Source organism: Octopus bimaculoides, chromosome 2, assembly GCF_001194135.2.
Source record: "Octopus bimaculoides isolate UCB-OBI-ISO-001 chromosome 2, ASM119413v2, whole genome shotgun sequence".
Lineage (NCBI taxonomy): Eukaryota > Metazoa > Mollusca > Cephalopoda > Octopoda > Octopodidae > Octopus > Octopus bimaculoides.
Window position 1 is genome coordinate 74,133,428 of NC_068982.1, and position 13,901 is coordinate 74,147,328.

The 13,901-nt window shown below is 35.3% G+C and overlaps 1 protein-coding gene across 1 annotated transcript in view; it reads left to right on the forward strand.

The window, feature by feature from the left end:
• The window catches only part of LOC106874245 (MAU2 chromatid cohesion factor homolog), an 84,943-nt gene that overhangs the window by 60,675 nt on the left and 10,367 nt on the right, over positions 1–13,901 (forward strand). Inside the window, exons 11-18 of the mRNA XM_014921901.2 lie at positions 2,224–2,301; positions 3,051–3,116; positions 4,477–4,610; positions 5,605–5,649; positions 6,857–6,934; positions 9,094–9,205; positions 11,206–11,296; positions 12,630–12,757. Of these exons, the coding sequence (XP_014777387.1) occupies positions 2,224–2,301; positions 3,051–3,116; positions 4,477–4,610; positions 5,605–5,649; positions 6,857–6,934; positions 9,094–9,205; positions 11,206–11,296; positions 12,630–12,757 (732 nt within the window). The remainder of the gene's footprint in view (positions 1–2,223; positions 2,302–3,050; positions 3,117–4,476; positions 4,611–5,604; positions 5,650–6,856; positions 6,935–9,093; positions 9,206–11,205; positions 11,297–12,629; positions 12,758–13,901) is intronic.

Consider the following 13,901-nt stretch of genomic DNA (forward strand, 5'->3'; position numbering starts at 1 on the left):
GCGAGATGAGCGTGGCCTTTGCCAGTACCGCCTGACTGGCCTTCGTGCGGGTGACACGTAAAAGCACCCACTACACTCTCTGAGTGGTTGGTGTTAGGAAGGGCATCCAGCTGTAGAAACTCTGCCAAATTAGATTGGAGCCTGGTGTTGCCATCCATTTTCACCAGTCCTCAGTCAAATCGTCCAACCCATGTTAGCATGGAAGGCGGACGTTAAACGATGATGATGATGATGATCTGTATCCTTTGGTGTTTCATTTACAGCGATATAGGACAGTTCACGATAATGTTTAGATCAATAAAAAGGAGATTAGTAATATGGGACAGTTAATGTCAATAATACTGTTAGAAAAAGAGCTTTGTTCTTATATATGTCAAACATATGGGTTTAGATAGTCATGTAATGTCACTTGCTTCTGATAGGACACTTTGGGGGAAGAACCCAGGACTCTAACCCCATGAGCTTCCAAGGAATAGTGGGTGGTGAAAATGAATGGATATTTGTCAAATTCTAGGGTTGTGTAATTCTGTAGTTTCATAGAGAGAGGATGAGTGAGTCATGCTACCACAGAAAACCAGCATTAAACAAATGAACTACACACACACATATATATATATATATATATATATATATATATACACACACCACACACACACACATGTAAAAAGTATGGATTATGTAACAAAATCAGACAGTAGATATATCAGGTGGGTTTGTTGTCTTAGAATAGGCTGAGAAATGAATTTCACATGTGGATGACTCTAAAATTTTGTTTGTTGACAAGTTTTCTTTTGAGATTCTCTTAGAATCTTGTTAATTAATATTGATTAAAAACAAAATCTGGTGCCTTTTAAACCACATCTCATGTTGACTGTTCGGTCCTTCAAGTACAACAAAGGACTTATAAAAAAATCCTGTTGCTAAGAACAGAAGTTGCTGCATCACCTTGTTGCAGATATTTTGGGTTATTGAGTGAAGGAGGAATTAGATCAGAGTTATTTTATAGTTGATATAATGGTGAAATTTCAGAGCACTATGAAGACATTTCTAGGATTCTGTCATCCAAACCAAATCTGTTTGTAAATTAGCGCACTTATATAATGAGTTGTAATTTAATGACTGTGTTCTATAGTGGTATAAGATGAACCATTTCATAGGTTCTGATGGGTCCAAGGGCCACATTGTGTGGCACCATGTAAAAGCACCCAGTGCACTCTAGTGATTGGCCCGAGGAAAGGCATCTAGCTGTAGAAACCATGCCAAATCATACTGGACTCTGGTGCAACACCCTACCCGCTCTGGCTACACTGTCCAACCCATGCCAGCATGGACAACGGATGTTTGGCCACACTGTCCAAAACAGATGTTAATTGATGATGATGATGTCTGTTTTTGACATGGTTTCTACAGCTGGTTGACCTTCTTAAAACCAACTGCTTTACTGTGTGTATTGGGTGCTTTTTCATGCTACCAGCACTTGGCAAGGTCACCATGCAGCTTTCAAAACTATGAACCCTGATCCTGAGGGAGCAGATTTATAATAGATGAGGGATTAAAGTGTGAGAGAAGGGGCTAGAGTAGGGTGGGTTTCTTACTGTAGAGGAGCTACATGACTACATACAGTTTAGAAAAGAGAATAGGAGTGATTGTGGACCCTTGAGGTATGAAGTGAGTTGAAACAGAAGAATCAGGAGTGTGGGGGTGTATGGGATTATGAGAGGTGGGAAATGGATGAGGAGGTGAATTTAATGAAGGAAGAACAACTGTTGTGAGAGTTGGATCTAGTAAATGATGGATAAGGGTTAGCAGGGGTGATTAATGTTGCATGAGTGTGTTTGTGTGTGTGTGAAAAGCACCATAATAATAACCGTATAATATTTTAAATATTAACCCATTACCTCCCATAATTCTATTAACTGGAATTTTTTTTATAAAACTTTGATTTCTAGCATAAAACAGCCTTAGAAACATTTCAAAATAAACATTTTAAATAGAAATAAGCGAGATATTGGGTGAAAAATTAGCAGACCTCATTTGAATATCGGAGAAATATACCTAGTAGATATAGCAAAAAGGTTAGATATGTGTAAATATTGATAGATAATTACGAAATTTGTAATTTTTAAGTGATCTCATATGAGATCACTAGTAGGTAATGGGTTAATGTAATGATTATAATAATAATAATAATAATATTTATTTGCATTTTCTGTCTCCTTTCAGATCTTCCAGGCTTGTAATGTCTGCCAACAACAACCCAGGTTATTTTCAACTCATGGAGCTCAAATACACACACTATTAGTGAGTGACCTGTCTTTAGTTATTTTCTACTTCTTTGTTGTTTGTTTTATTTAACTCATATACACATATTATGTGTATATATTTGTATCTGTGTGAATGTTTTACATTCTGTGCTGAGCTGAGCTGCAGATGGTATTGTTGGTTGACATTAACCTCATCAACAAATTACCCAGTAGCTTTGCGCTCTTGAAGATAAGTTGATTGAAAACTCCCTTATTTGAAAAACAGATAAGGATTAGAAACAGGAAGGGCATCCAGCTGCAGAATAATCCCTTGGTTATATGTATTCATCTAACACAGGGGTTCTCAACCAGAGTCCATAGGGCACTTGAGGGTCCATATAAGATTTTGTTGTTAAAATTTATCTGCAATAAATTGGTTATACTTTTACAATACACAAAATATATATTTTTTTAATGCAATTCCTAATAATTTTTAATTATAAAAAAAATATAATAGGATATTTTTAAACATTGCATGACCAGTAGGGACCAGGAGGTAAAATAGGGATCAAAAGGGGTCTGTAGGCAAAACAAATGATTGAGAACCACTGATCTAACCCATGACAACATGGAAAAACAGATGTAAAACAAACAAATTAATGTCACAACTTGATATTTTTTCCTGTTTAAGGATAAGACATACTTATTGGACATAAAGGTAACATTCACTGAAACACATGCACACACACAACATAAAAGCTTTTCATGTACTTTTATTAATATTTTCTGTCTTTTCCTTCCTTCTAGGGCCTTTATGCTATGTCTATGAACTGTATGGAGGCAGCAGAGTCACAGTTTAATACAGCTTTTAAAGTAAGTTTTCTGCTGCAAATTCAACCTTCATTTATGTTAGGCAAAAATTCTGTAGATGTTACATCTTATGTTTTTTTTCTTTGTCTTTTTTTTGGGGGGGGGGCTAATTCACTGATGTTATATTCTCTAGAATTTCTCTTTCAATGAAGTGATATTCAGTTTTAAGAATCAAAGTAAAATGATGTTCCACTGTATAAATTTAAGAATAAGGGAGTTGCTATGTGGTTGACTAACCTGCTAGAAATAATAGTTAAATTTCCCTAAACTGAAACTCTAACATTTTGATATGGAATGCTTGGACACCTCAGCTAAAGTAGTCCTCTGTATATTTTGTTAAAAGATGGTTGAAATGTCATCAATTGATCAGACATCTGCTTGGTTTAAACAGCTACAACTGTTGTTGCTGGACCAGTGTTGAGACAAAATTAAAATGAAATGTACCAAGTATCTCTTATTGGTAGAACTATCTTCTTTAAATCTTCATTTGGAAGAAATCTGATCTGTTGAATGTGTTAACTAGAGTATGGTACAAGAGCCATTTCCTCTCTTTGATGTTGTTTCCTCATCACAGAACTGTAAGGTAGGCAAGTCACACAAGTTGCCTCTGCGGAACAAAAGGTAAAATTGATCTTCAATAAAATTCATAGAAAATAAGCTTTTTAAGATTTGCTTTAATGTTCAAAACAGAAATATTTATTCATCTGCCACATTAAATGCAGGCATTGATTTAGTAACAATTGGGTGAACTTTACATATATATTCATTTCAAATTTTGGCACCAGGCCAGCAATTTCAGAGGAAGGGAAAATGGATTACGTTGACCCCAGTGCCCAACTGGTACTTATTTTATTGACCCCAGAAAGATGTAAAACAAAGTCGACCTTGGTGGTATTTGAACTCAGAAGGTGAACTCTGGTGGCATTTGAACTCAGAAGGTGAAGTCTGGTGGTATTTGAACTCAGACGAATGAAATGCTGCTAAGCATTTTACCTGGATGCTAGTAATTCTACCAGCTTGCGACCTTAACTTTAAATATATTGACTTCACTTGGCTAACTACAGTCTGGTTTGTTGTTGAACTTTGATTATTTCTGATCTAGCAGACTTATTAAATATGTTTCAGACCTAAATCATCAGCATCATCATTTGTACATATCTCGGACTACATTATCCACGATGTGGACAAAATAGGTTTTAGCTTCTATTTCTAGTAGGTGTCAAGCAATCACATAATGGTTCCTTTACTGTCTTTTGTAAATAGATGAGAGGCATCATTAGTTGAGTGTGTGAGCTGACCCAAATATTTTTCTGTTTAACTTTTCATTTTCATCATTTTGTTTCTTTTTTTTTTATCCTTGCAGCTTTCTACCGATGTAGATTTAAGAACATTTGTAAAACTGAACCTTGCTATTGTATATTTACGAACAAATAGACAAACAGATTTAATAAGTCTTCTGGAAACAGTAGTTTCACCCCAGAAGGTTTCTCCTTCCACGTAAGTTATATTTTTCAACTGTTCTTTATTTCCATAAGCATAAATTTTAGTTAATGAGTTTTTATCTCATAAAGCTAGTAAACATTTAAATACAAAATAATCGTAAAATTGTTGTTTTCAACACCTGACTTGAATTGTTATGAATTATGTAGCCCAACATTAATCCCTACATTCAGTTCTTCCATCCCAGAATGTCAGAGCTGTCTGGAACACTCTCCCTGCTCATGTCTTTTGTGCAGATTTTGAATTACAAAGGTTCAAGAGGAGTATTAAACCTTTTGTTATCACATTTCTGTTGAAATACAATGCCTTTGCTTCAATTGATTTTGAAAATAATAAAGAATTTAGTAAAATAAATTTGTCATTATTAAGCTGGTATCTGGAACATTAAGATTAACATGAAATTTGGATGGAAGGTTTTTGTTTAGATCACCTTAAAATAAGAAGTTTATATCTTAGAACCAGGCCAGTCTTGGGTGAGTTGGTGTTAAAAGGGTTAGCTTGGAATTTAAATGAAGGACAGTTGTAATGTTGATTGTTTAACAAGATGGCAATCAGGTGCATAACAGTGGCCAAACACATTTGTTCTTGCGAGTCACTGCTTTGATGGTGTTTATCTTGCTCGAATATGTATTGTTTTCAACACAAGTCTATGGAAAAAGTTTATCTTAGACAATTACACAGCATCAGGCCTTCTAATGGTGTATATACATATACTATGATATATATACATGGCAATTTTAATTTAATGCTATAATCATTTTCTCCTCCTCTCCTCTTCATCCCCTTCTCCTCTTCATCCCCTCCTCTCCTCTTCATCCCCTCCTCTCCTCTTCATTCCTCCTCCTCCCTCCTCCTCTCCTCTTCATTCCTCCTCCTCTCCTCTTCATCCCTCCTCCTCTCCTCTTCATCCCTCCTCCTCTCCTCTTCATCCCTCCTCCCTCCTTTGTTTTATATAGCTGTCATTAATTATTTCTTAATGTGCTGTTTCTAGAGATAGAAGGTTGTCAACAGACAGTGAAGTAATGAGCCGAATCGGGTATGTATAATAACCATCTTATTGGAATAAAAATTATATTAAAAGTTGTAATGACAGAATATTGTTTTGAGAAGATCTTTAAGCAATGCAGATGAAGTTAGGTACAATATATAAGAGATGTCAATAAATGAAGACAAAGACAAGCTATTGTATTACCTTGAATAAGTTGTTCAATAATGTTCTTATTACATATTGGGAGTGATTTCCCTTATCAAATGTAAGAGAGAAAATAATCCAAGAGTTCAGAGAAAAAGTCTATTACCAGTAGGCCATTCTGGTGTGTTTATGAGGCTTCAAGCAAATTAGTTATCTGAAGGATTTTGTATTTTCTAGTTCAGCATGGATGTAAATTGAGTTAACTTGTATACATGGAATCAAAAAGGGATTGTCTTAAAAATATAAAATAAACTGTAAATAAAAGTAATTTTTCTAGAGGCAACTATAAACTTTTTGGAGACAGTTATTGACAATACAGTTCTGTATTTAAGAGATGAGGAATTATGTACATTATTTACAATTGACGGATATTTGTCCTCATCTTGCTTGTTGTTAACCCATGTTCGAAATTTCCCCAAGACACCTGATGAAGGCTGGAGGGTATATCAGCCAAAACATTATGTTAACAACAAACAAGATGAGGTCAAATATCCGTCAATTGTAAATAATGTAAATAAAGTTATTGACAAGTCTATTTCGTATCATTTTCAGAAAAAAAAAATTATTGTTGAGGTTTTAAAAATTTGTTTTATATTCTATCTAACCCTTTAGCATTCACATTATTCTATCAAAAGTAATGCTTCATGCATAATTTTGTAGCTCTAAGATTTTGATGAGGTAACTTAATTTTTAGAATGACATTGTAGAGTTGGTGTAAGAGGCCAGAGCTGGCCAGTTTGAGCATAAAACGGGTGGAATATTTTGGAAAAAAAAATATTTTAGATTAGCTTAATATGCTCATGTACAAAAATGGATTTAAAATATTAATTAAAAACATTGCTGGATGACTGTAAAATTCACATTGGTAAGAAAGAAACACATATAAGAAAGTGAATGAATAGATTTTAAGTGCCTCAGTAATGCAACCCAATGCCCCCGCAAAGAAGCCTTTGGTGTTTCTTGAAATTAACTTTTCTCAAGATTAATTTTTGCTTCACTGTTTCTTTCATCTATTTGTTCTTGATAAAATTTGCCTTAATCTTATTTTCAGCTCGCACAGTTTACGGGCTTCTGCATTTTATGTTCGTGGATTGCAGGCATTCTTTCAGGCAGGCTATAATGAAGCCAAGTAAGTAATGTTGTTTAAAATGAAACTTGTGGTTTTAGCCTTTAGGATTCAGATAACTCTGTCATATGCAATGCTTATTTATTGACTTTGTTTTTAATAAATCATGCATTATCTTGAAGCTTTGAGTTTTTGACAATGTGATTGTTTAGTTTTAGAATGACTTTGTAGGATAGTGTGAGAGGCCAAATCTGGCTGGTTTGAACATAAAACAATATTTGGGCTGAATATGGCTGGTTTAAACGCTAAAAGGTTTTAAAAACAGTATTTTAAAGGGAAAAAAAGCATGAAAAATGATTACTTCCCAAGTTAATTGGCTGTGTTAATTATTTATTTTCTGCTGTATCAAAATTTTGGCTTGGTTTCTACAGCTGGATGCCCTTCTTAATGCCAACCACTCTACAGAGTGCACTGGGTACCTTTTATGTGTCACTGACTTGGGTGCCCTTTACATGTCACTGGCGCTGGCCATGATCACGATTTCACTTAGTTTGATGTGTCTTCCTAAGCACAGCAAATTGCAAGAAGTCTTGGTCTCTTTGTGAGATTCAACAAGTGAAGATCATATTTCACCAACTCATCTCTCATATTCCTCATAGAGATCATTAAGGTCAATGGATTAAGTAGAATGAGTGACAAACAAAATAAGTTCCTACATTTAGTTTCATACCTTCATGTTATAATGCCAGTTCTCTTAATGTGCATCATTAATTTTTTTTAATGTATGACTGTGAGACCTTATTTTTATATAGGCTTTGTGGTTATATAAGCAATTAACAGTAATGAGGTTTTGTGTTTATAAAAGCGATTAATACTCATGAAGTGTTTTGTTTATATATATAAGCAATCAATATTGATGTTTAATCTTTGTAGAAATAAATATGTGGTATGTTGAATTGAGTTTGTGACTGTGATCAAGAGAAGTTCACCACACAATTCCCTATTTTCTCAAACTATTGTTTTAAAACTATCTTCTTTTTGGTTGAATTTGCTTTAAAATCAAAGATAAAAATAGAATGGTTATAAAATTTAGGGTACTAGATTACTTATTGATTGGTCAGGAGGTAATATTTTATTATCCTTTGTAGCATACTGCTCAACAAGGTACATAACTCTTGTTCCACACTGATTAAAAAAAAAAATACCCTCAAATCTGTCTTGCTTCTTCACAGTTAAATTTTTGATAGTAGGAAATATCTTCAACTGTAAAAACAATTATTCCAACTTAAAAAAAAAAAAAAGAATCTGTTTATGCAGGTATTGGAAAATGGATGTAAAATAGTAAAAAAAAAAGATAAGTTGAAAGTTTATATTTTCTAGACATGAAGTGTGCTGTGGTGATGTAAAATTATTGTAGCTAATCACCATAGATAATTTAGAACTTGACTTTAATCTGTTCTTTTAACCATTTTCTTTCATTTATTTCATTTGGAGAAAGGCATGAATGTCATATAATTGTTTGCTCTTCCCTATAAATTTTAATATTTATGACTTTTTCTCAACTCATATTCTTCATACACTTGCAGTCCCTCTAACTGTCACAGCTATTACGAGGTTAGATAAATCATTTTGTCATAGTTCAAAGCAGGTCTAGAAAATTGAAATTGAAGAAATTTAAAGAAAAAGTTGCATAGAACTTGCATTTGTTTTTGTTTACTTCATACAACGTTCATAAAAATCATTGGTTATCATGAAGCATTATTTCATTCTTTTTAGAAGTGATCATCTGCATGACATAACCTCTGGCTTATTAAACATTTTATGAAGTGAGACATTTCATCAAAGATGGAAAACGTCTGGAAGAAATTCATAGAATATGCTTTTCTTTTCCCTACTTAGAATGGTAGTAGGCAGCGAGCTGGCAGAATCGTTAGCACGCCAGGCGAAATGCTTAGTGGTATTTTGTCTGCCGTTACGTTCTTTGCCTTTCATCCTTTTGGGATCGATAAATTAAGTACCAGTTACGCACTGGGGTCGATGTAATCGACTTAATCCGTTCGTCTGTCCTTGTTTGTTCCCTCTATGTTTAGCCCCTTGTGGGCAATAAAGAAATAAGAATGGTAGTAGTTAAGTGGGAAAATTGATAAAAGTATTGTAGTTATTCTCTTCTTGTATTTGGTTTTGTTAACCTGTATTTCTTTATCTCTGTATTTTTTCTTCAGACGCTACCTACGCGAGACGCTGAAAATGGCCAATGCTGAAGACTTAAATCGTTTAACATCATGTTCACTGGTTTTATTAGGGCATATATTTTTATCATTAGGAAATAGCAGGGTAAATATAATTTGGCTTCATTATTTTCTGTTATTTTTGTTCTTTTGCTATTTTTGAAAATTTATTCCACTTTTTCTGTTTACGGTCTTTTGACATTTTTTTATATCATGATTGGTGTACATTATTTATTGTCAGGGATTACAAGTAACTGACAGATCAATCATTGGTTCACTGTATTTATGTTGGTGGCAGTGATAAGGGATTGTAATATACTGATAATATACTAGTGTCACTCAGTTGCTGATATTTTATCACTACTATTTTTAAAAAAGAAAAACAGTATGAACATGTGGTTCCCCTAATGGGTACAGCTATTACAAGGGAGATAATTATTTTGTCATTATATAAAATGGGATTAGAAACTTGAAATTGAAATTATGGAAATTTCAGGAAAAAATTGCAAAGAATTCACTTATTTTAGGCGCAGGAGTGGCTGTGTGGTAAGTAGCTTGCTTACCAACCACATGGTTCCGGATTCAGTCCCACTGCGTGGCACCTTGGGCAAGTGTCTTCTACTATAGCCTCGGGCCAACCAAAGCCTTGTGAGTAGATTTGGTAGACAGAAACTGAAAGAAGCCTGTCGTATATATGTGTGTGTGTGTATATATATATATGTTTGTGTGTTTGTGTGTCTGTGTTTGTCCCCCCACCATCGCTTGACAACCGATGCTGGTGTGTTTACGTCCCCATAACTTAGCGGTTCGGAAAAAAGAGGCCGATAGAATAAGTACTAGGCTTACAAAGAATAAGTCCTGGGGTTGATTTTCTCGACTTAAGGCGGTGCTCCAGCATGGCCGCAGTTAAATGACTGAAACAAGTAAAAGAGTAAATGAGTTCTTTAACTTTTTTTTACTTAATATGAATTTCTTGAAATTCTTATAAAAACAACAGGATGAGTCAGCAAGGCTGCTCAACCTGCTAGAAATAGTTAGTAAAATTTCTTCTTGTCTTAATGAAGTACAAGGATAATGTAGTCTGAGATGTGGAAAGTCATGTCTAGAGTCTCTATGAATATGATGCAGCTGGATCAGAGTGGATCTGGGTTCAACAGCAACAAATAAAGCTGTGACTAATCAAAAGAAGTCAGTATGTTTGAAGTTTACAAAATGTTACTAAATCAGTGCCAGTGTTTTATGTGGCAAACAAATCTTAAGATGTTAGTTTTGTATAAATCTTATTGAGGTCCAACTTTGCCTTTCATTCTACCCAAAATCAATAAAATAAGGATCTATCATACACAGAAGTTGATCCAGTCAGCAATACCCACCCCCGTTTTTACCCATATAAGAAATCTTGACTTATAATGTCTGCTTTCTGTCTCTTCTTTTAACCTTTTCTGCTGAGTTTAAGGCTGTGAGCTGGCAGAATTGGTACCACGCTAGGCAAAATGCCTTGTGACATTTTGTCTGTCTTTACATTCTGAGTTCAAATGCCACTGTGGTTGACTTTGCCTTTCATCCTTTCAGGATTGATAAAATAAATCACTGGGGTTGATGTAATTGATTGCTCCCTTCTACCAAATATGCCTATAATATGAAAGATTATTATTATTATTGTTGTTGTTGTTGTTGTTTTGATTCAAATTCTGGTCGAAAGCCAGTGATTTTAATGGGGAAAGGGAAATTTGTTACATTGATCCTGAAAAGATGAAAGGCAAAGCTGACCTTGGTGGTGTTGGAACTCAAAACATAGAACTGGAAGAAATGCTGCTAGGTATTTTGTCTGATGTACTAACAACTTTATCAATTTGTCTTTATCATCATTGTTAGAAGAATCATTAGCATGTCAGAGAGAATTTTTAGTGGTATTTCTTCCAGCTCTTTATGTTCTTAGTTCAAATTCTGCTGAGATGATGTTTAAGAAAGAACTAATAGAACCCAAAATTTCATCCCAGACAAATCCAAACAGTAAAGCCCTACTTTAGTTATCCATTTCTTCTATATATTTCTCTAGGAATAGTTCTCTCTGCTATCATCTGCTATGTTTATTTTCTGTTGCAGGAAGCCATGAACATGGTAACTCCAGCCATGCAGTTGGCTGGTAAAATCCCGGATGTACATGTTCAGCTCTGGGCCTCTTCATTACTCAAAGGTAATTTTACATGTTTTAATTAAGTTTGTATTACCTAATGAGGGAAGTTACTCTTTCCAGTTTTCTTTACCTTCTCCCTATTGTTTTTTTTTCTTTGTTTTGGTTTACTTATATTTTTCTGTGGTGTCCAAACATCTTTATGCTCTGACATCTTGTCAGCTATGTCTCTATCTTCTTCCCAGTGTGGTAGCCATATATCTCCTCTAAAGCAAGACACCTCTAGTTGTTCCACACCTCCCATAAAGCCACCTACCCTTGTAGGCTTTTCCTTTGTCTTGCAAGTTACTTGATGACTTTAACTCATACTGATCACACAGGAAAAATCACCCAATACACTCTGTAAAGTGGTTGGCATTAGGAAAGGCATCCAGCTGTAGAAACCAGGCCAAACCAGACACTGGAGTCCAATGCAGTCATCTGGCTTATTGGATCCTGTGAAAACATCCAACCCATGCCAGCATGGAAGACATGCATTGAATGGTGATGTTAATATATTTTGGATCATTGCCACCGCATTCATTCATTTATCTATTTAATATCTAACTTCCCATTCTAGTATAGACTTTCATCATTTTAACCCTTTTGATAGCAATCCACTCATGACTACCCTTGGTTCCATGATACAAATTTCCTGTCTAAAAGATACCTAGATTAAAGCCTTTTTTTTCCAAACACCAGCTAAATAACAGCAAAGTTGTTTTACTAATTTAATTGAAACATTGACAGTGTATTTAAAAAATAGTGTTAATACCTCTTTTTCCACTTTGGCATGAGTTGTACAAATTTGAAATAAAATCTCTTTCTATATATTGTGATTTTAAACAGAACAATCATATGATGTTTACTTTTAAACCTTGTCAGAACAATTCACAACTATGAACCACTGTCATGTAGATATGAAATGTGTTATGTTTCAGCATTCTGGCTCTTGTCCTGTCATCATTGTAACACGATTCTGCCATAAGCTCCAGGATTTTAAACATTTGGTCCCAATTTTAAAGCTGGCGAAGAATTTATTGAGGAAGATATGGCTGCAATATTGAGAGACAATGTGATTTGAAGTAATATTTGTTGTTGGGTTACTCTTGTGTTAACCTTGATTGAGCACAGCTATGATAGACATAAAGATACTTGATCAAACAGTTGTGCTCCACTGATCCATATCTTCTATACAGGTAGCATCTGCCTAGCTGAAAAATCCCATGTTAATCATATGGATGTTGTGTGACAGTCTAGACATCGTTGTGGTAGTGTTGATGATGATTGTGTTGCTATTTCTAATTACTGTTGATGTGCTTAATTTCATACTGTTTTTTTTTCTTCTGTATTGTAGACCTATATCGTTTGTGTGGGGACCAGGTAAAAGAGGCCGAAGGTTACAGGATGCACACCAGCTTTTCTCAAGATCTCCTTAAAGATCATTTTCAGTCATCACAGTTATCTGAACATGGCTTAATACAAGTAAGTATGAATAAAAGCACTCATGCTCACAAGTGCTTAAACATAACTATGGCTTAGGCACTTCACCACACATTTTTTATTTTTTTTATTAGTTTCTGTGACCCTTCAAGCCTGATTGAGAATGATGTTTATTTTCAGCATCTAGTGTTGGGTACATGGAGTGTGGCCAATGGAGATTAATGAAAGAGGAGCTGTAGGGTTAGCGGGATGTAATTTTCTGGTTCAGAGGAGCAGATATTGTTTTGTCAGGGTTAGAAGAGGCAGAGATAATAAAAGAAAATGTTTGTGAATCATAGCACCGCCCTTGCTAAATCAGTTTTTGGATATGATGGATGTTTGTGTGAGTATGGAGTAGCATCACTGTATCAAATATGTGGTTGATAACGGCAATGTAGTATATCTGTGGAGCTGTAGTAATGTTCCAGATACATGAATAGTAGTGTGTGTGTACAGCCTTATCTTAACATCATGTGATGATTGTAAATGTGTATCATTGTGTTACAAAGCAATGTTTGTTTCTAGTTTTCTGTGAAAAATGCTTGGAAACAGATGAGGGTTGGCAACAGGAAGGGCATCTGGCCATAGAGAATCTATCTCCAGAAATTCCGCCTGGAAAAGGCATGAAAAAGTAGATGCTAAATGATGCTGTTAATAATATTCTAATGTCAGTGTGCATACTCGACAGAGTGTTAATACCTTGAGAGAAAAGTTGGGCCTAAGAAGTATGAGTTGTGGTGTGCAAGAGAGACGATTGCGCTGGTATGCTCATGTGGCGAGAATGGATGAGGATAGCTGTGTGAAAAACTGCCACAGCCTAGCAGTTGAGGGTACCTGTGGAAGAGGTCGACCCAGGAAGACCTGGGATGAGGTAGTGAAGCACGACCTTCGAACTTTAGGCCTCACCGAGGCAATGACTAGTGACCGAGACCTTTGGAAATATGCTGTGTGTGAGAAGACCTGGCAAGACAAGTGAGACCATAACCCGTGGCCTTTACCAGGGGTGTAGCCAGCCCACTTATGCGTACCTTTCCTTCTTTGGACACAAATCCCTGCTTGCGAAGACCTGTTGAGGCAAGTGAAATCGAAATCGAACCAAATTCGGCGACTGGCACCCATGCCAACCTTCTTTCATTGGACACTAAAC